At 45.8% G+C, this 20343-nt stretch overlaps 1 protein-coding gene across 5 annotated transcripts in view; it reads left to right on the forward strand.

The window, feature by feature from the left end:
• Positions 1-6520: 6520 nt before the first annotated feature.
• Positions 6521-20343, forward strand: part of SEPTIN11 (septin 11) — a 76675-nt gene continuing 62852 nt past the window's right edge. For all 5 annotated transcript variants that reach the window (XR_005225054.2, XM_043544818.1, XM_043544817.1 and 2 more), the window contains exon 1: positions 6521-6673. Coding sequence is in view for 4 of the 5 variants with exons in the window: in XM_043544818.1 (XP_043400753.1) it covers positions 6647-6673 (27 nt within the window). In the remaining variant the exon portion in view is untranslated. The remainder of the gene's footprint in view (positions 6674-20343) is intronic.

A 20343-nucleotide genomic window follows, 5' to 3' on the forward strand; every position in this document is an offset into this window, starting at 1 on the left:
CTATAAAGAAGCTTGAAGTTGCTACAGTAAAAGTTACAGTTCAGCAACAAATAGCAGAACTGTTCAAGAATCTGTCAGCACTTTTCATGAGGTTCTGCTGCAGAGCGCACATGGATAGCAATGGGTGATACTATCTGTCTGGACCATACACTCTTTCATTCTTGCCCAGGGTATCTTTTATGAACGTACATTTACATCCTCCCAACAACATTCATCTGATGGAGAGTATGCACTGTTAAAATGGGAGTACCCCATGGGAATACTGTGAAAAGTTAATATTTTTATCAACATCAATTAATTTGGATGCAACTTTTCTGTATTCCCTTGTTCGCTATTCAAAACAGAAGTAGCTCCAATAATCCCATTCTGCCTCCACAACCAGCTTTTCCTTCTGATGAATCCTCCACTGAAGTCGTAATCTGGTGTTTATGACATCAGTGCATTGCTGAGGAAATGACTGACTAGTGCTGCCTAATCTCATAACTGCAGGATCAAATAAGAGAGAGTGATAGATTATTAGGGTAAAAAAAATTAAAAGAACTATATTTGATTCTGAAGATAGGGTGACAGTTTTAATGGAGTTATGTGTAAGAAGGATATATTTTTAAAGTCCCCCCCCTCCTGATGTGGTAGTTCCCCTTAATAATTTCTGGCTGCATTTTCCTGCTTGATATATTGTCTATCACAGCACTCAGACATCCTGTTCATTCTCAGCTTGGAACATTCCCAGCCAGGCTTGTTCCTAGCTTAGAATTGATCAAAAACAGCAAAGAACATTGCCATCAGTAATACAGCCAAGGATAAACATGGGTAAGTGGAGTTTACCCACTTCTCATTTGGTGACTTAGTTTAGTTTAGTTCAGGAATTTACCCACTTCTTCTTTTTATACCACTGCATCACTTCCCTCTCTCCTCCTACACAGATAGTCCTTGATCTTGCAAACGCTGTCCTTGAAGTTAATGGAACTGCTCATACAAGTAAAGCAGCTGCATAAGTGTTTTCAGGATGGGGGTCATACTCAAAATTGCATCATGAGGCCAGGTATATGTATAAATTTGCACTACTTTAGATAAACTGGTTTATTTAATCTGGTGCAAACCCCTGCACGGACACACTTCTATTTTGGTTTCAAAGTGGCTAAATTCAATTCAGCTTAAAACAATTCAAGCTGATTCAAAATAAGTCTGGTTTAAACCAAACCATGAGTGTCCACACAACCTTTTGCACTGGTTTACTGAATCAGTTTAAAATCACACCTTAAGACTAACCTGGTGCAATGCTGCAGGCAGGCAAAGATAATGGCTTGGGTACAGTTAGTGTACAGCAAGCCGGGTGTGGATCTACAGCTCTCTAGCTTGCCATGCACTAAATTGCTGTGTGGACCCTGCTACGGTCCACAAAAAGGTCTGTAGTGCACTTTGACCAGCTGCTGTTTGAAATGGGAGTCCATGCAGCTAGTGCGCTGTAGAGTCACAGCTGAGCTTGCCATGCACTAAGGCCTGAGCTACACTCAAAAGTTAGGTTGACCCAGATATGTTGCTCAAGGGTGTGAAAAATCCACACCCCTGCGAGATGTAGTTAAGCCGACCTAACCCCGGTGTAGACAGCGCTAGGTCAACAGAAGAATTCTTCCATTGGCCTAGCTGCCGACTCTCGGGGAGGTGAGATTACCGACACCGATGGGGATGGGAGAACCCCTCCTGTCTTCATAGGTAGTGAAGTGCTACAGTAGTGAACATGCCGATGTTGCATATTGAATGTAGACAAGTGGCTATGTTGCCATGTACATTTTTACAGTTCATAGAATATCAGGGTTGGAAGGGACCTCAGGAGGTCATCTAGTCCAACCCCCTGCTCAAAGCAGGACCAATCCCCAATTTTTGCCCCAGATTCCTAAATGGCCCCCTCAAGGATTGAACTCAAAACCCTGAGTTTAGGAGGCCAATGCTCAAACCAGTGAGCTATCCCTCCCCCCCGAGCTATCCCTCCCCCCAGACAAGCACTTAGTACAGTCTTGTCACCTATAATCTTTTCCTTTGTCTATTCCAAGCTAAGTGGTTTAAAGAGATACTATTGTCTGTCCTTGGCAGTTTGTAATTGTTTGCTCTCTCTCCTGTTGGTAATACCCTTCTAGATCCTTGAAGTTAATAAAGTTTAGCTCTTCATGGTTGCTGAGCAACTCTACAGCTCCAAAGGTCATTTCTGAGGGTTCTGGAGAAATTTGAAAAAAGCCCCTAGTAGAGCTGGTCAAAAATGATGGAAAAAAAGATGAATCAGTATTTCAAAAATAGACTTTTTTTTTTTTAATTTAACAGTTCTCGCCCTTGACACAGACTTTCTAGACACTCCCCTTTTAATGATACAGACTCCTCCAGTGTACTATACAAACAGGGCTGTCTTTAGGGACCCATATTCCTAGATTTTAAAGCACCAAGATTAAACAAATGGCAAATAATATTTCAATTTATCTTAAATGTCTATTTTCTCATTCAGTTTCATCTGAAAAATAGAATAGTCCCATAGTTACAATGAAACGATTAAAGGACTAGGCCAGGGGACCCCTTAGTTGCAAAATCATAGAGCTAGGAAAGTTCTGTTACAGCAGTGATCTGCTTTCGGAGGAATAACTTGCAGTTCTCTTTGCACCTATGTCGTTTTAGATTTGATGAAATGAAGGTGTGAAATCTTTAAAAATGTGCGGTCCCCCTTTCCAACTGAGCATCAGGGACACCATGCACTGCACGAGAATAACCCAAATCCAAACGGACTCTAGAAAATCTTTTTTATTGTTGGTTTATTTATTTGTCAACCTCTCTGCCCTAAACAACTGTATCCAGGAAGTCATCTACATGATACTATAAGAGAGAAACCTGATTCACAGCTCTCATAGTTGAGGAAGAAGGGGATGAGTCATCCTACGGCTTGTCTAAGTGAAGGATTTGTGCACTGGTGTAGCTACAGTGTAACAGCCCAGTGGAAGGTCCTAGTTCAGAGAGGTGTTAAAACCAGGCTTCCGCTGGTGTAGCTGACCCAGGTGTTACAAAGGAGGTAAGCGGCACAGAAGCAAGTCACTACTTAGACCGCAGCAACATGTCTGCACTAGGGGGTTGTGCTGGTCCAGCTACATTCCCCCAGCGTAGGCCAGACCTGAGACTTGACATCCATTGAACTGAAAACTGACAATACTTTTCCTCTGGGAGAGCCACAGCCTAAGTTTCAGCTTCCTCTCACGTCAAGGGTTCCCAGGCCCTTAAAGTGGGATGAAAATCTCTGAGGAAAGAAAGCAGCCAGGCCCAGATAGTCCTTTAAAAATAATAATTAATTAATTAATACTAATTAACAAAAGGCAGATCCCCCCCACTCACAAATGGAGAAAAACTTGTGCAAAAACTTTAAGGCCATCATTACACATCCTGACTATAAATGGAAAATACAGTGACAAATAGCATTGTAGTTACACGTCATGGGACTGCCTTAGGGCTAGAATGCACCAAGGCTGCAGCATACTGTAAGGTTGCTGCACCCCTCCAGGGAGCCGTGATCCTTTCCTTTCTCCCCTCTTGGTCCAGCAGGATAGTAATTTCCTGCTTGCCTAGGCTGACAGCTAACTACTGCCCTTTCCTTCCCAACCCCCTGCTGCTCCTGGCTCAGCTTTCCTGGCCGGAGCATTGTGGGGGCAGAAAACTCTTCCCATATCACTCCTTTCCCTATGTGCTCCGGGTGCAGAGTAAGAGGGCGTACAGAACCACTTGGACCTGAGTGGCCTGTACAGGGGAAGCAAGATGTGAGCTGACTCCCCCTGGAGCATGCAGTCTGGTCTATGATCTAGCCTTTTGTAAGAGATTGTGTGTGCATTACAATGTGTGGTGTGCATCTCCTTGCACAGTAGTATGTAGATAACTTTCTGGATAAAGATATAAAATATTTAGTTAAAGGAGTGTGCATATGTACAGATATACACGCAACATTTGTGTTATTAAGCATTATGTTACCAAGACATGGTTAATTACCACCCTGACCAATTTGCTTATTTGTTGTGCCCTTTTCCCTTATCCTTTGTTGGTGTGTGATTTTGACTTTCATCCTGGAAACACACAAATGTGTAACTTTATGTACTGCTGTAGTGCAATCGATTTCAGTGTGACTACTTGCATGTGTAATGTGAATGTGTTCAGGATCTGGCCCTTACACTGTAAGCTCTTCAGGGGCTCAATTTTGCAAAATGCTGCGTACTTTGGTCCTGGTCCAGCAAACTTCAAGCATCTGGGTAGGCCCACTGAAGTAACTGGTACTGCTCATGTGCTTAAACTGGTGCTTAAGTGCTTTGCTTGATTGGGGGCAGACTGTGGAGTACTTTGTAGGACTGAGCCTAGGGTAATAACAGTGCCTCTTCTCTGAGTTTGGAAATCTCAGGCAGGAGCAGCAAGCCACAAATGCAGTGTTATTATTTAGTAACACTGCTTAAAAGCGGAAAAAAATCTTGATGAGGCCATCTTTACATATCATAAAGGAGCAGTAAATTGCACAATTTTTCCTTGTTGTACAGTTCACCTTTGAGACTGCAAAGATGTCGTTAGCTGCCATTCACAAGCTGCTCCAGCACTGATGTGCTTTCTAATATTTTATGAAATCAGTGTCCCCCTCATTATCCAGGCACTGATGCTGACCTCACTGTGCAAAGACTCTGCAGTGGTATGTCCATTGACTTTCAAATCCTTTCCTCATCTCCACATTTGTGATCTTAAAAAAAACAGATGAGTGATATTGCCAATGTCCCAGCTGAAGCAAGACAAATTTAGACTGCAAATAAGGTGTAAATTTTTAACAATGAGGGTAATTAACCATTGGAACAATATACACAGGGTCATGGTGGATTCTCCATCACTGACAAATTTGAAATCATGATTGGATGTTTATCTAAAAGATATGCTCCAGGAATTATGTAGGGGCGGTTCTATGGTCTGTCTTATACAAGAAGAGATCAGACTAGATGATCACAATGGTCCCTGCTGGCTAGGGACACTATGAATCTATGAACACCGCAAAGCCATTCACCCTACAAAGGGGAGTGCCAAATAAAGAGGATTTCTTTTCCAGCTGAGAGTAATGACAGTTCTCTTTCACATCTCCACCCTTTTCCTTACCCACTTTAATTATAGGGAAACCTGTACAAGAGATCATCCCTGTTAGGTAATCTCCTGTTTTAAGAGACTGTGCCACAGTGTATCCAATGTAATGAGTAATTCTATTCCACCTGTATGAGAGGGCCACTTCCAAATAAATGCTACTTACAGGTCATGGGGTCAGGAATGATCTGTTTGCATAGCAGAGGCCTGGTCCAGGACTGGGATTCCTAGGTACTACTGCCAAATAAATAATTGGGGTGAGACCCTTCCCTAATGGTTTAAGCTGGGATTCACTTCGATTATGAAGGATTGTTTATAAAGCACAGTGTGAGTGCTGGGTCTGTCCATACCCAAACAAAGACACGGTCCCTGCCCCAGGGATCTTACAGTGTCAGTTAGTCTGGCAAATGATAATTGGTCCTTTCCCAGGCACATATGTTTGTCTGGCAACACTCAGGAGGGAGGGACACAAATTCCAGGTGCAGAAGACACTGTTTAAAATTCCGGTAAATCCTTTACAGGCCTCGGAAATGCTGTGTGAAAATGTGAACCAGAAACAGAACCCATCGCAGCCGCCCAAGAGGGGGCTGTGCAGCCTGGCTGGGGTTTAATCCCCCCGCTCCCAGCGATCAGCTCTGCAAGGGGTGGCAGCTTGTGTGCAGCAACTCCCAAGGCAGAGCTCTGTGTCGGAGGCCAGGGGGCCTGTGTGGGGCACTGGCCCTTGTGACCCTAGTCACCAGGTAACCCCACAGGTGCTGGAACTAGGGGTGCAGGGCACCCCCCCCCCCCCGCTGGACGTGGTTCCCAGGTAGCACAGCCAGGGTCACAGTTTGTTTCAATGGCTGGCAGCGACCCCCCCTTGCACACGTGGTTCCCGCGCCGTCGCCCCCTTGCACACATGGCTCCCGCACTGCCCCCCTTTGCACACAGGGCTCCCGCGCCGCCCCCCCCTTGCACACACAGCTCCTGCCCCCCTTGCACACACGGCTCCCGGCCGCCCCCCTTTGCACACACGGCTCCCGCGCCGCCTCCCTTTGCACACACGGCTCCCGCGCCGCCCCCCTTTGCACACACGGCTCCCGCGCCGCCCCCCTTGCACACATGGGCTCCCGCGCCGCCCCCCTTGCACACATGGGCTCCCGCGCCCCCCTTCGCCTTCCCCCGGGCGGCGGCTGCAGCAGGCCGGGCGGACGCGGGCACTCGCCGGCGCGCAGGGGAGGGCGCGTCCCGCCTCGACACACGCCCGGGGCTCGCTCTGCCCGCGGCGGCGGCGGCGGCGGGGGCTGCAGCGGGCCCCGGGCGCGCGGCCTGCGCGGGGACTGGGGCGGGGGCGGCTCCCCCCCGGCGCGGCCCCTCCCCCGGCCCCCCCCGACGCGCATGGGCCCGCCCAGCCGGGTGGCCATGTTGCGGCGGCCGCCCAGCGGGGGCAGAGCGCGAGCGGGACCCGGAGCAGCAGCAGCGGCGGGAGCGCGGGGAGCCGGGCAGCCTGGAGCCGGAGCCCCGGCGGCGCAGCGCGGGGATGGCCGTGGCGGTGGGGAGACCCGCGGTGAGTGAGATCCGGATCGAGCCCTTGCGCTTCGCCTGGAGCCCTCCTTGCCCGGGTCGGGTTGGGTCTGTGTCTGTACAGCCCCGAGCACAGCGGGGTCCTGGTCTGCCCCCGAGGGCTCCCAGCCCCGGGAGAGCATTCACCCCAGCAGGGCGATGGTTGGGTAGATGATGCCTCCCCAGCCCAGGGCACAGACCTGGCGCCTGCCTTGGGCTTCCAGCGGGGCGGGCGGCGCCTCCTGGGTGCGAGATGCTTGGGGAGGTTTTCAAGCCGCCTGGGTCCGAGCAGCAGGGGCGGTGAATTGAGCCCCGAAGGGAGACGCCTTCAAGGCTTCCTCCCTTGCCGCAGCTGGGCAAATAGTTTATTCTCTGGACAAAGCGTGTGGTGTTGCGTGACCCGAGAAAGGGTAGCGTTGAACTGGAAAACAGAGGTGTTGGGGAGAGCCGTGTAATGAATCTGGGTTAGCACGGCCGTGACCTGCCCTCTTTGCTTCCTCCCCAGCTATTCCCGAAAGAATAAAATAAATTAATAAATGGTGATGGTGACTGCATGTGGTCATTTGGCAGCTATAGCTTCTCCCCAGCAATTTCCCACAGTCAGAAAACCTACAGCTGCTGGATTTAAGTGCAACTGTAGATTGCGTCTAGGATTAATTAGGGAGGGAAAAACGCCCAGGATTTCAGATTTTTTTTTAGGGGTTTTGTTTGTTTTGACACTTTGCTGATGGATAATCACTGAGTTTAGAAACCATAAATTAAAATGATTTCTTAGGATGAGCTTATAGCTTTTGCAGGTTTTGATGTATACCAGTTTGTTTTGATCTCTGGTTCCCACCGAGTTTTTCATACATGTTGGGAAGTACAAAAGCATTAAAAGTGATCTTACAAAAAAAGCTTTTATTGTGTCTAACTCACAGAAATGGGGGAGAAATGAAACGTTGACCAGATGAATGCGCTTTCATACACTGTCGAGAGGGGGAAGGGAAAGAAACTTGATTGACTTTTTCCTGTGCCTACCAGTAAAACAGATGTTGCACATGGAGCTGAAGATTTTAAATGTGGTAACTTTCATAATGTGAAAATGGTGTCTGTGTTCAAGATGTGACCTGGATCACATAGTTTCTGTTAGCATTCATTATGTAATTGTGGATCATAACAGGCTAATAAACTGCATATTCTGTGCATCAGAGTCAATGTATATGGTCCCTTAGCAGTGTTGCTGTAGAAGGGGAAGTTACACTGCTAAAGAAAACAAAACAAGAGTTGAAGTTTAATAACAGAACAACTATAATTTATGCTAGCTACTGGAGAGCCATAGCTGGCTGTGAAATGGGTCTCTAAGATCCCAGTTCAGCAAGGCATTAAGCAGGTACTTACATTTAAGCTTGTACTTCAGCACAGGCTTAAATCCCACTGAAATCAGTGGGACGTAAGCGCGGGCCTAAATATGTTGCTGAATTGGAGCCTACAGATCAGAGTCTTCCAGGGCCATCTCATTAAGTAGGCTGCGAGCTCATCTACACGCAGACTTGCACCAGTTCAATGTAAGGTGATATATAGAACTGATGTAGTTAAACTGATGCAAAAAGCTGTGGGGGGCATTCCTGTGTTGGTTTAATTTAAGTCCATGAGGAACAGGTGTCAGCTAAACCAAAATAAGCATTTCTTAAACCAGAATAATAGTACCCCAGTGGAAATTTCCACCAGTTAAACTGGCTTCAAGTCTGTGTGTGTCGTGGAGCCCTCATTGATTTCAATGGGACTGCTTGCAGAATAAATTCCTACTCAAGGGGAGAAGAGTGGGGAAAATCTTTGGTTTAGAGTTAAGGTTGCCTAAGTGCAAAGCCTAAGGCAGTGTCCAATTAGATAACCTGCTGTATAGCACACAGTCTGTTAACCAGCTATACTGCTAGACTCTGCTACTCCTCTAGAATCTCAGTTTCTGGGCTCTGCTGCTGAACGAGAACTGAGTTCTGCTCTCCTAAGAGCATCTCTAGAGAGTTGAAGTCTCATAGCATGGTGGACCATTCTGTATGTGCAACTCCTTTAATCTAATCTTCTTCCCTGCGTTTACTCCTGTGTGGGTATTGGGTTGGTGGGAGGGAGAGCTGGAGAAATGGTTAATTGTTAACACATTATACATGAGGAGAGGGTGAAGTTCCTCTTGTTAAATGTTTGCCTTTCAAACTCTGAATTTGGCTAATTTGTATGTGTGTGTTGTTGTTGTTTTTTAAGTATTTTTTGGGGGGGGAATGAAAGCAGAAGGAATGAAATTAAGAACAACTTAATCTGATTTAATGAGCCAAGATAGCATTCTTGAGTCGTAACATTTTACTGTTGAGATGGCCTATGCAGGATATGATCTTTGTTACTTGTAAAACGTGCATTAAAAAAAATAACTAGAACAAATATCTAACCAACCACTCCAAAGGAACTATATTTAATGATAGTTTAGTAGGCTGGCTATGAGTACTGAAAAGATGAAAGATTTTAAGGCCCTGATCCAGCAAACGATAATTCAGTTTGTGCACTGCATTGCCTTTGGTGGTACTAATTACAATGTGTAAAGTTAAACATGGGCATATGTTTTTGCAAGATTAGGGTCAGGGACTCCAGTGGGACTTTGCATCTGCTTAATATTATGCATGTGCTTAAGTGTTTTCAGGATCGTGACTTGACTTTTGTAGGAAGACCAATAGCTTAAGTCCAAGAATACTGTGCAGGATGAAGCGCTGCTGGAGTGCAAGTTTTACACATGGACTTTGGAAGATGATGATATAATCTGAACAGTTTTAAAAATGGTATTATCTTTATCCTTGACAATATATTAAATATACAGGAAAAGGGCTACCAATCACACCCATCGGAGAAAAATGAGAGAGAAAACAAAAGCACGGCTAATGGACGACTTGAATTTGTGACCTCTTTTAGGATCTTTGAGTATTTGTTGTTGCTGGCAGAATGTCAGACTTCGTTTAAAAAAAAAAAGCAAGCCATTGAGTGGACCCCAGGTGCTGAGTGCCCCTGGCACCCACTGACATCAGTCAGAATTGTGGGTGCTCACCACCTTTGGAAAGCTAGGCCTCCTTGTGAATTAGCTGAAGGGTGCTCATACCTGTGTGGCATCTTAGTTGTTTGGACAACTGGAAGAGTAGTTTATGGAAGGCATTATGGAGTTGCGGATGGCTCGGAGACCTGGGAGTAGGGAGATGGGTCCAGAAGCAAATGTGGTTCACTCCTGCACCTTTGTATGGGGTGGGGTGTTCTGCTTCTGTCATAGGTCCTTGTATGGCCCCATTACTGTGATAGCTGAGCACCTCGCAATAATAGCACCCCTGTAAGGTAAGGAAGTGTTGTTATCCCCATTTTACGGAGGGGAGCTGAGGCCCAAAGAGATTAAGTGCCCAATGTCACACAACAGGTCTGGCAGAGCAGGGAATTGAACCCAGGTCTCCCGAGCCCCATGGAGTAGCACCTAACCACTAAATCAGTCTTCTCCCTGCTTGCAATCTTCTTCTTTTTTAATTCTTAGGGAAATTCATTCAAACCTTTCTCCTTGTTGCTCCCACTCTTCCAGCTGGGCCCTGGTGTGAACAGTGTGTCCCCTGTCTCTTCTCTCTTCCCCCCCGGCCCCCCCCCCCCCCCCCAGCTGACATTGTTGCCATTGCTATCTCAGGTTGAACTGCAGTGAAGTCGGCACCCAGCCGGCCATCTTCCCTAGGGCTAGTTGCTCGGTGAATCAACTGTGGGAAACTCTTGGAAGATGTCCCTTGCCACAGAGCAGTTGGCTTTAAAGTCAAAGGAGGACCATTGAAATGCCAAGGCTCATTAAGCAGCTTCAGTCTGAGAAACAAATGTTTGCTTAGAGAGGAGGCATTTTGAAATGTCCCCTCCCCCGCCCCCAGATTCTGCTTTTCTGGCTCATTGCCCGCACTGGAAGCAAACTGGGTTTTTGTTGCTGCTTTGTCCTTGGAATCTTTGCTTCTCTAACAATTGCAAATGCAGGATGGGCACAAGGCTTTTATCTGTTTTTTTTTTTTAATTAGTGGCAGAAATCCTGTCGTGGGGGGAGGGGCGGAGAGAGCAGGGGGAGGTGCTGGGAAGAGACAGGCTTACTCTTTCGTCTGACCCTCAGCAGACTTGTCTGCCTTTGCAACATCCATTGTCTTCTCTGGTTGGATCTGCTCTAGGGTCTGAACCATGTTAGCACAATGGTCCTTCCTGGAAAGGCGCTAAAACAATTTCAGGTCCCAGCATAGATGGGTCCCTCTCCAGGAAGTGCATAACGATGATCCAATCCAAATTCGCCTGTGCTGTTAGCGTTCACAATTAATACCAATGAAGCACCCTCCTGACTGGATGGGAGACACACACAGACAAGCATGTTGCAGGGAGCCTTGTTCTCACAATAAATGAAGTGATAGCAAAAAGATTCCCAGATCACTAGTTACAACAGTGTTCTATAGACAGTGCAATCACATGGCTGATGGCCCAATGTGCACTGGGATTTGAAACAGATAGGGTATGCCTTCCTCAGAGGGGAGAGCTCAATGACTCTTCAGAGCACTCTTCCAAGGAGATTAGAAGATTGCTGGGATATTGGCTTCCCTTCATTGCTTGCACCTTATTCCCCACTCCTGAAGGGTGAAGGCCTACAGGCTAGCAGAAACCCAAATGGTGCATAGGAAAGCATGATGTGGAGAGTGACTGCTGCCCCTGCTCTGCCATCTGCCCTAGTCATCCTATGCCCATCTGCCGGGCCCTGAGCATGTGGTTCTTGTGCAAAGGGGCCTGTTGGCTCAGGGGAGACCATGCCACTGAGATGCTCTTTCTTCTCTCCTCCATTGAATGTTTGGAGGCTCTTCTAAGCCATGTTGCACTCCTCGACACGCCAGAGCACCGGGCAGCGTGTGGCCCAGGATTAGCATCATTCTAGAGTGAGTTTTACACACAGTTCGGGTTAACATCATTTGGACTCTAGGATAGACAACGTCTGACTGACCACTGCGGTGTGCTGTGTTTAAAATATATATATATATCTCCACAGAAGGGGGATCAATTCCCTGCAATTTTTTACAAGTATCACCATGTTTTTCCTGTAAATTTTTGTGTGTCTGCACCCCCACAGCATCTCTTTGGTCTTCCACTGAAATTGCCTCAGCTGCGCCAAAGTGAATTCTAAAAACCAACTGTTGCAACAGCAGACAAGTAGCCAAGAGACTATTCTCACCATTTCACTGAAAGTACATTATCTTGCAGCTCTCTGACCTAATGTCCTAGGGATTTCTTATCCAAAAATCTAAACCCATTCTGTTTAGAAGAGAGTCCTTTTCTGCGAACGTGTATCCTAGCTCTGTTGAAGTCAATGGGACTCAGTGGGAGTTAGGACTCGTGCATGTTGATCTGTTTGCAGGACTGGGCCTTCTATTTTCTGCTTTCATCTCCTGTAATCACTGATAAGATCATGTCAAGGGGCACTCCAGGGATTTTCTCAACTGATTGCTTATTTCCTTAACTCTGTATGTGTTTTTGTACATGTGAATTCACCCTCTTTCTGTTTCTGCTTCCTTGTTTTAGTTTGATTCTATTTGCCATTTAAAATCTATTAGTAAAATCTTTTTTTAAAGAAACAGTCCATTTGCTCCAAAATCATAAATATTTTCTTTACCAGTTCCAGCCATGTGCCCTCCTCAACAGTTATATGCAAAGCTCATTTTAGAAATCTGTTTTTTTTTTTTTATCCAAACATCCTCTTCTTTGGAAATTGGTTACTCAAAACTGATTCCTGAACAGCAGATGCAAAATCCTTTTGTAAATCTGTTTGTATTTGGTCCCTTGCACTCCTGAGGAACAGTAATTGCTCTTATCTTAAGAATGTTCCTTTTTTTTTTTTTTTTTTTTTTTTAATTCTTCCACTGAATCCATGTATTGAATCCTGAGGGGAGTCTTCAGAAATGGTTGACTAGTTCCAGGCTGATATTTTTTTCCCATTAGGTTTCAGAGTAACAGCCGTGTTAGTCTGTATTCGTAAAAAGAAAAGGAGTACTTGTGGCACCTTAGAGACTAATCAGTTTATTTGAGCATGAGCTTTCGTGAGCTACAGCTCACTTCATCGGATGCATAGCATATCGTGGAAACTGTACGATATGCTATGCATCCGATGAAGTGAGCTGTAGCTCACGAAAGCTCATGCTCAAATAAACTGGTTAGTCTCTAAGGTGCCACAAGTACTCCTTTTCTTTTTTCCCATTAGGTGGCTGATCTAGCTCTATTGAAGCTGATGGGAGTTTTGCCATTGAGTTCAATGACAATAGGATCAGGCCGCAGTTACCTTTTGCAGTTGACGAAGAGATTCAGTGTCTGGGCTGAGTATATCAAAAGCTTGACTCAAACAGTTGAACATAATTCCAGTCAAGTTTCCAAGATCTCTACCCATGGCATCATCCATTTATATTTTTAAACAGTATAAAGATGAGGCAGGGATCAGCCTTATGAAGACTGCTTTGATAATTACAAAGAAGCTTTCCATCTTTTTTTTTTTATTTGCAGTGATAAATTGCAGAGCGTAAGCTGCACTGAAGAGTGAACTGAAAATCTCTTATTACGTTGTTAGATGGTTGTACACACTGCTTCCTCCCACAACCTAGTCTTTGCATTTCATATCCTCTTCCTCAACTGATCTGAGCACCCATCCCTTTGAATTTGAGTGTTAGTATCAGGCCATAAGAATTATGGGTTTTGTTGGGGTTTTTTTGGTGTTTTTTGGGCCAAGCTCACATGAATGAAGAATGCCATAGTTACAATTATGGCTTTTTTTCCAGTATGCTATTTGGCAGGCAACAGCCTGGTTTGGCAAGTGAGAGACTTGCAACCTGGAAAGGCAGTGGCATCTGGCTATCATTGAATTGGCTATCACCTTTTGGCACCCTACTGTAATAACAGCGATTACCCAAGATACTTCAGACTTGTACAGGAAACAGGTTGTCACCTGCTAGCTACTGAGGCTCCACAAAACTGGAACTCTCTTTTCTCTTGTTTGTTGCTTCATATCTTTGAGAGTCTCTTGTCTTGATTTTTTTCGATTGGTAGTATTTGATCTATAACACACATGTTTAAAAAGAAACTTTATTAGTAATTCGGGTCAAGAGTTTGAAAAGTGGCTAGTTTTTGTTTTTGTCTAAGAGTTTTTTGGTTCCCAAGCTGAGATGTATTTTATTCAGAAAGTGCTGAGCACCCACCTTCAGAAAATTGGGCCCCTATAGATGCAAAGTTACCAAAATAATCCTCTAATTTGGCCAGCTGTGTAACACAGGCCGTATTTCACCCAGTGACCTCTGCATTAAGCCCACTAACCTGGGGTAGAAGGGGCAGTGTGTGTGCAGGTGTAATATGTTTATCTATCTATCTATCTTAGAAAGACCTCTGATCTGATTTAAATGATGGAGGCTTTACCACATCCCTTGGTGATCTGTTCCTCTGGTTAATTACACATACTGTTAAAAAAACAGAACACCCCTCTTCCCTGCCCACCAATACTACTTATTTCCAGATTGAACTTTGCTCAGCTCAGCTTTCGGCCATTGGATCTCTCTGTTTGATTAAAGAGGCCTCTAGATCTTCTCATGGGGCAGGTACTTTAAGGGTGTCTTAAATTGAGTACCTGAAATCACTAGTCACTTCAAAATCCAGGCCAACAATCTCAGTTTTGAACATTTTCCCATCTTGTGTCCAAACAAAATAATGAAGTTAAGGACTTTACCAAATTGGGGGTGGGGGTGGGGGATAGCTTTATCCCATGGTTTTAGGGTTTTTTTCAAGGCATTAGATTTCAGTTTAGTACTGACAGTGGCTTTTTTCAAGTATGTTTCCAATATACTGTAGGTAATACTGTATCTAATCTGGGAAATCCTTCATGCTTTGAATATTTAAAGGAATTCATGTCTGCCACAAAGTGTCTTTTATTACAGAAAGAGCAAACCTAGTCTCGCTGTGTTTCATCTGTCTCATTAATATTGAGTACGTGGCACTTTAATATGGCAGCTGAGGCAAAGCAGGAATTTCAGCAACTATCTGACAACTGCAAGCTGAGAATTAACTGGCATTCTAGTGCAATCTGCTATATATAAAATAATTTGCACTTTCCAGTAGCATTTGACCTAATTTACAATTCTCTTTTTAACCTGTTTTTGGAACCCTGGATTAGTCAGACACAAGGAGCCTGAGTGTTCAGTGTCTGCCACCCTATGGCACAATTTTCAAAGGTGCTGAGCACCCACAGATCCCGTTGAAGTCCATAAGAGTTGAGGGGGTCCAGCACTTTTGAATACTACCCCCAGTAGGGCCTGATTCGGCTGTGTATACTCCTGTGCAAGTGCTGACTCTCACAAGGAGTCCCAAAGCAATGGTGGAAAGAGCTGCACTGGCACGAAGGGGTGTGTGAACCCAGCGGATCTGTAGGTCTTGTATGAAGTCGATATGGCTAGCGCTGAGGATCTCATGGGGCATGGAGACTTGGCTGTTGTAACGGCCCCTAAGGGCAATCGGCAGCTGTGCAGAGCTAAGTTTGCTGAAGTGGTCCATAGCTGACCTAAGATAAGAGGACACAAAGGTCTCATGAAGCTCCATCTCCATCCCTGTGTGCCAAGCTCAGGGATTGGGATGAGCTTTTTATTTCGATGGGTGGAAAATGTCTTGACATGGACGCACTGATAGAAATTAGAACTGCAAGAACCCCCACTGCCTGCATCGGGTAGAACGTGCTTTCCGGGTTCGTGACTGTCTGTTGAGTTGCTCATTTAAAAGTTTGAGGTGAGCCCTCAATAGACCCCCAGTTTCAAACACCCACAAGCTGTGGGCCCAGTCTCTGTAACAGGCTGAAATGAAGCTGGGGGGCTGTCATTGTGTTGCTGGTGAGCATGAGCAACCACCACTGACTTTAATGAGAGTTACTCACATCCCATGGAGGGGAAACGTGGGTCTGGATATGGCTTACCTGTGGAAAAGTTCAGGTGTGGATCTGAACTTTGGCTCCGAGCCAAAGCAGTAATAAAGCCCTCCTGATACTTTGAATTTACAAGGAAGCTGAACTGAAAGATGAAACCAAGCTGTTTCTCAGAGACGTGCCATACTTCCTGCCATGGCACGTGTTTCTCAGAGACATGCCATACATACACGCACCGATTGTCATAGTGGCAAGGGATGCTGGTTAAGCAGACTTCACAAATCTAGAGTTTCTCATATTCTTGAGCCTGTGTGTGTGTCCCCTCCTGCCCCCGAAGCAATTTATACCTTCCTGTTTGAAGCAGGAGTATCTAGTAATAGTACTATGTGTTAAGAAGTATGTATTTACTCTTCCCTATGTAATTAGAGGCAGTGGGGTGTAGTGGACAGTGCACTGACCTGGGATTCAGAAGGCCTAGGTTCTAGTCCCAGCTCTGCCACTGGTTTACTGGGTGACCTTGGACAAAGTCATGTTGCCTCCTTGTGCCTCAGTTTTCCCCATCTGTAAAATGGAGACAATTGAACTCCTTTTTAAAATGCTTTGAGATCTATGGATGAAAAGCGCTATAATAAATTATTTAGAACCTGAGCCAGTTCCTATTGAACTTAATGGGAGTTTTGCCACTCAAATGTTTCCTCAGCCTAATTCTAGTGATTACTTAATACTGGCACAAAACTAATATATTGTGCAACTGCTTTTTTGAGAAGACTAAATGAGTGATTTTAGTGAATAGCATAAATAAACCTGCTCTGTGAAAATCCAAGGTAACTCCACTAGTGGAACTGGTGGCAGGATTTGGCCAAACATTTCAACCATTTTGTTTGAAAAACATTTCAAATCTTTGAGCACTCATCTGCACGCTCTACGGAAGGGCATTCTTTTAAATACATAAATTATTCCACACCCCGTCTGCTGCAACATCCATTAGCTGTCAGTGGAGCCCTGCAGAAAGGTTACACGAGAGCCAGCGACCAGCCCTGCAGCTGCACTGTAGAGCTTGCCACCAAGTTCTGCTTTGAATGCCCAACCCAGTCTTTGCTTTGCTTCTTTAAAAAAAAAAAAAAAAAAAAAAAGTCTCTATACCGAATTATTTATTATTGTCCCTTTGCCAAGGCTTGTTGTGAGGTCGCAGGCTGTAACCACTGCTCTTAGTAAGGAAACATGAAAATAAACTCCGCCATTTTTAATATAACATTTTTTGTGATTTATCCCCGAGAGAGAGAGAGAGAGAATTTTCAAGCTATTTTTCAGATGCTTCCAAACACGTATTCCAGCTACCACAGCATGCAGAAGGAAAAGTCTAGAGCAGCTATTCAGATTCTCTTCCTGGATACTTCAGCTAAACACATACCTGCCAGCATCTGAAATCTTATGACCTTATTTATGAGACAAAAATAGGGCCAAACCTCCTCACTTTGTTGAAATATGCTGTAAAAGGAGGAGAGATTTTTCGAAGGATGAAATGGAAAAGACTGCAGCTCTACTGCCAAACGAACAAAAAAACCCAGGGGACTTGATCCTCCATTGCTTTGTGCATCTATAGTCACCTACTCCTGTGCAAAGCAAGTCTCATATATTACACCCACTTTGCATGGAGTAAAGTCATGGAATCACAGAAATATAAGGCTGGAAGGGACCTAGAGAAGTCATCTGTCCATCCCCCCTCTGCTGAGACAGGACCAAATATACCTAGACCAGCCCTGGGAGCTGTTTGTCTCTCTAACCTAGTATTTTAAACCTCCAGTGAGGAGGCCTTCATGGCCTCCTTAGGTGCGGGGTTAGCTGAGAACCTCAGGGACTCTTACACAATGACAGCTTCATGTGGTGAGCGTTACAGCATGCGACCTATGTTATCAGGATACGCTTGTAATCTCAAACAACACTGTTTCAGTAGAGATGCTGGGGACAGACAGCCCAAGCCGGGTCGCAGTCCCGCAAACTGCATCCACATGGACAGAGTCAGGTCCTTGTGCCTGGGCAGAGTCCCATGTGGCTCCAGCTAGGTGTCAAGATATTCCTAGCTGACTCCAGCTGCCCAGCCTGGGCCTCGCTCTGTAAAAATTAGATACTAAAGTAGGTAACCAACACAACAGGTCATGGCAATTCATTTTCTAGCTTGGCCATCGACAGCTCAAGCAGATAATTGTGAAGCGGGTAGTGGCCTAGCCAAAAATCAAACACAAAAGGCTGTCACAGAGACTGAGTCAGACAAGACAAGATGCACAAAGTTAGTAGGGGCAGACACTAGTCTATTATGTTTCATCTCCTCACAACAGGGTGGATTAAAGGACCTGATAAAGAGGCACAATAAATCCACAGCCTTATGAGCCATACCGGTCCTAGAAGACAAACCCACCCAGCGGAAAGTTCAGCTTGCTCCAGAAGGATACGGAGAGGGGCAGAGTAGCTCAGTAGAGGTCATACAAATGAGCTCCCTGCATCCCATGGTCACAGGCTTACTAGTTCTCTGTCCCCATAACTAGGGCACAATTCTCATGTGTAGCCCAAGCTTTACCGTGGCTTATTAAAGACAGATATAGATGTTACTAAAGTAAATTATCTGTAGTTAAATGTTTCTTACTATTTGGAAATGAGTAAACTTGCAAATAAAGTCCACACGTCTGTATTAGCGCAGTCATGGGCAAGTAAACTCAATTGCAGATTCTTCTCTAGCTGGCTGAGTTTCATCAGCTGACTGAAGAGCCTGGCTAAGCATCAGGAAGTCAGTGTAGGTTCCTGTGGTCCTTTCCAAGAACAAAGCTCCAAAGATTACCATATATGGCAACGGGCAGGGTGAGTCCCAGATGATGCTCTTAGGAATGGAGATGCCATGGACCACCTAACATGGCATTCCACAGTCAGGAAAGAGACATGGACATTCTTCCCTCGAGATAGGGGACTGTGGACCATGTTCTCTAGCAGCTGTGGAGACTCATCTCAGCTAGATCATGCCCAGAGCACCAGCCTTGATCATAACGTTTCCTGGGTTTGAGCTCAATCTGAAAACATCTACTCCCAGGGCTAGTCCCTACAGTGCGACTGGTCCCATTGATTCCCGTGGGAAACAAGTGCCATTTTTAAATGGGGGGTGGGATGGGGAGGGGAGTATTTTGTTCTCATTTCAGAAATTTCTTTAAAAAAAAAAAAAACCTATAGAAACCAGTTACGAATGGGTCTCAAACATTTATGCAAGAGATGGCAGCAGCCCAGCCATTCGTTACATACAGGCAGGTAATGGGAGATAATTTTAAATGTATGTGATTTACTACTTATACGCTGGACCATAACTGCTTGGGTCTAGTGTATAGAGTTACTTTGGACACTTATTGTGCATATAGAAGGGCACACAAGTTCCTTATTAAGGGCCCGATTCTGTTCCCCTTCCCCACATCCAGCTGTGCTTTTTATTATGCAGGTAAGTCCCACTGAAATCAAGAGGAGTGCTTGTAGTAGCCACATCCTAAAGTCTCATTTCCCTACTCATGGCACTCATTATTTACTGTAGTTTAGTTGTTATAATCATCACATCAGAGTGCTCGATGGGGCTGCTTAGGCAGCGGCCGGCAGGCACCCTGTGGCTCAGGGGGATAGAATGCTGCTGGAGATGCCTGGTGTGCAGATAGTGAGCTCCTCAACACCCTCCATATGGCCAGTCCGCTCTGCTGCCCAGTGCAGTGCCATAGCTACTCCCCATCCCCTTCAGAGCACGGTGCAGCCTGAGGGTGTAATGACGGATGCCCAGATCTTCCCACCTCCGTGTGGTTCAAACCCCCATTATTCCCGCACTGAGTAGGAGGCCCAGCATGGAGCAGGACCCCATAGTGTTAGGTGCTGTACAACAGTGCTTCTCAAGCTATCTGACGTGGGGGACCGGCAATTTTTTTTTTTCCAGTGTGTGCGCAGACCGGCAGCCGATGGCTCATGGACTGGCACCGGCCTGCGGACCACCACTTTGAGAATAGCACTGCTGCTACAAATCCCAGCAAACGGGTTGTGTGAGAGCAGGGAGCACGACAGGGAAACTGTTAGAGGGGAAAGATGGCAATATCTGCAAATGTCACACCCCTACGCCTGGGATCGGTTCCTTTCGCAGAGCAGTGAAGGGCTGTGGAAAGAATGCTCTGCAGCTTGAGGGTGGCAGGGACAGCAGGCGTGTTCAGAACCTTGCAGCCTTTGCATGCCGTAAGATGTGGGAAGCAAAGGCCTGAGTAGCTTGCAGGGAAAGACTTCAGCTGTTGGCCCCTCCCATGCAGCCTTCCTGACCCCACATTGTTCACGGTCCAGAAAATCTCCAGCTCTGAGTGCCCCAGGGGCATTGAATCACTTCGTCTCGCCGCTGCTGAGGTTACGTCAGTCGTGTTCTCAGTGAAATGGGGATGAGTCGGCTGAGGGCTCGTCTGCGCGCCCAGAAGTACAGGTGCAAGCTGAACTGATCTAAGCCAGGTTTATACCAATGTAAGAGTGTCCACCTACAAAAGTGCACCTGGTCAACATCGCACCGTTCCTTCAACTGGTGCAGCGTTGGGTGTAGAGCAGGCCTGAAATACAGGCGGGTTAAGGGCCAGGTTTACAAAGGGGTTGAGGCAGCTAAAGATGCAGATAGGTGGCTAGTGGGATTTTCAGACGTGCCTAAGAAGGGCCCATTGACTTGTCCAGTGTTACTCAGAGTA

This window comes from Chelonia mydas, chromosome 4, assembly GCF_015237465.2.
Source record: "Chelonia mydas isolate rCheMyd1 chromosome 4, rCheMyd1.pri.v2, whole genome shotgun sequence".
In the NCBI taxonomy this organism is placed as follows: Eukaryota; Metazoa; Chordata; order Testudines; family Cheloniidae; genus Chelonia; species Chelonia mydas.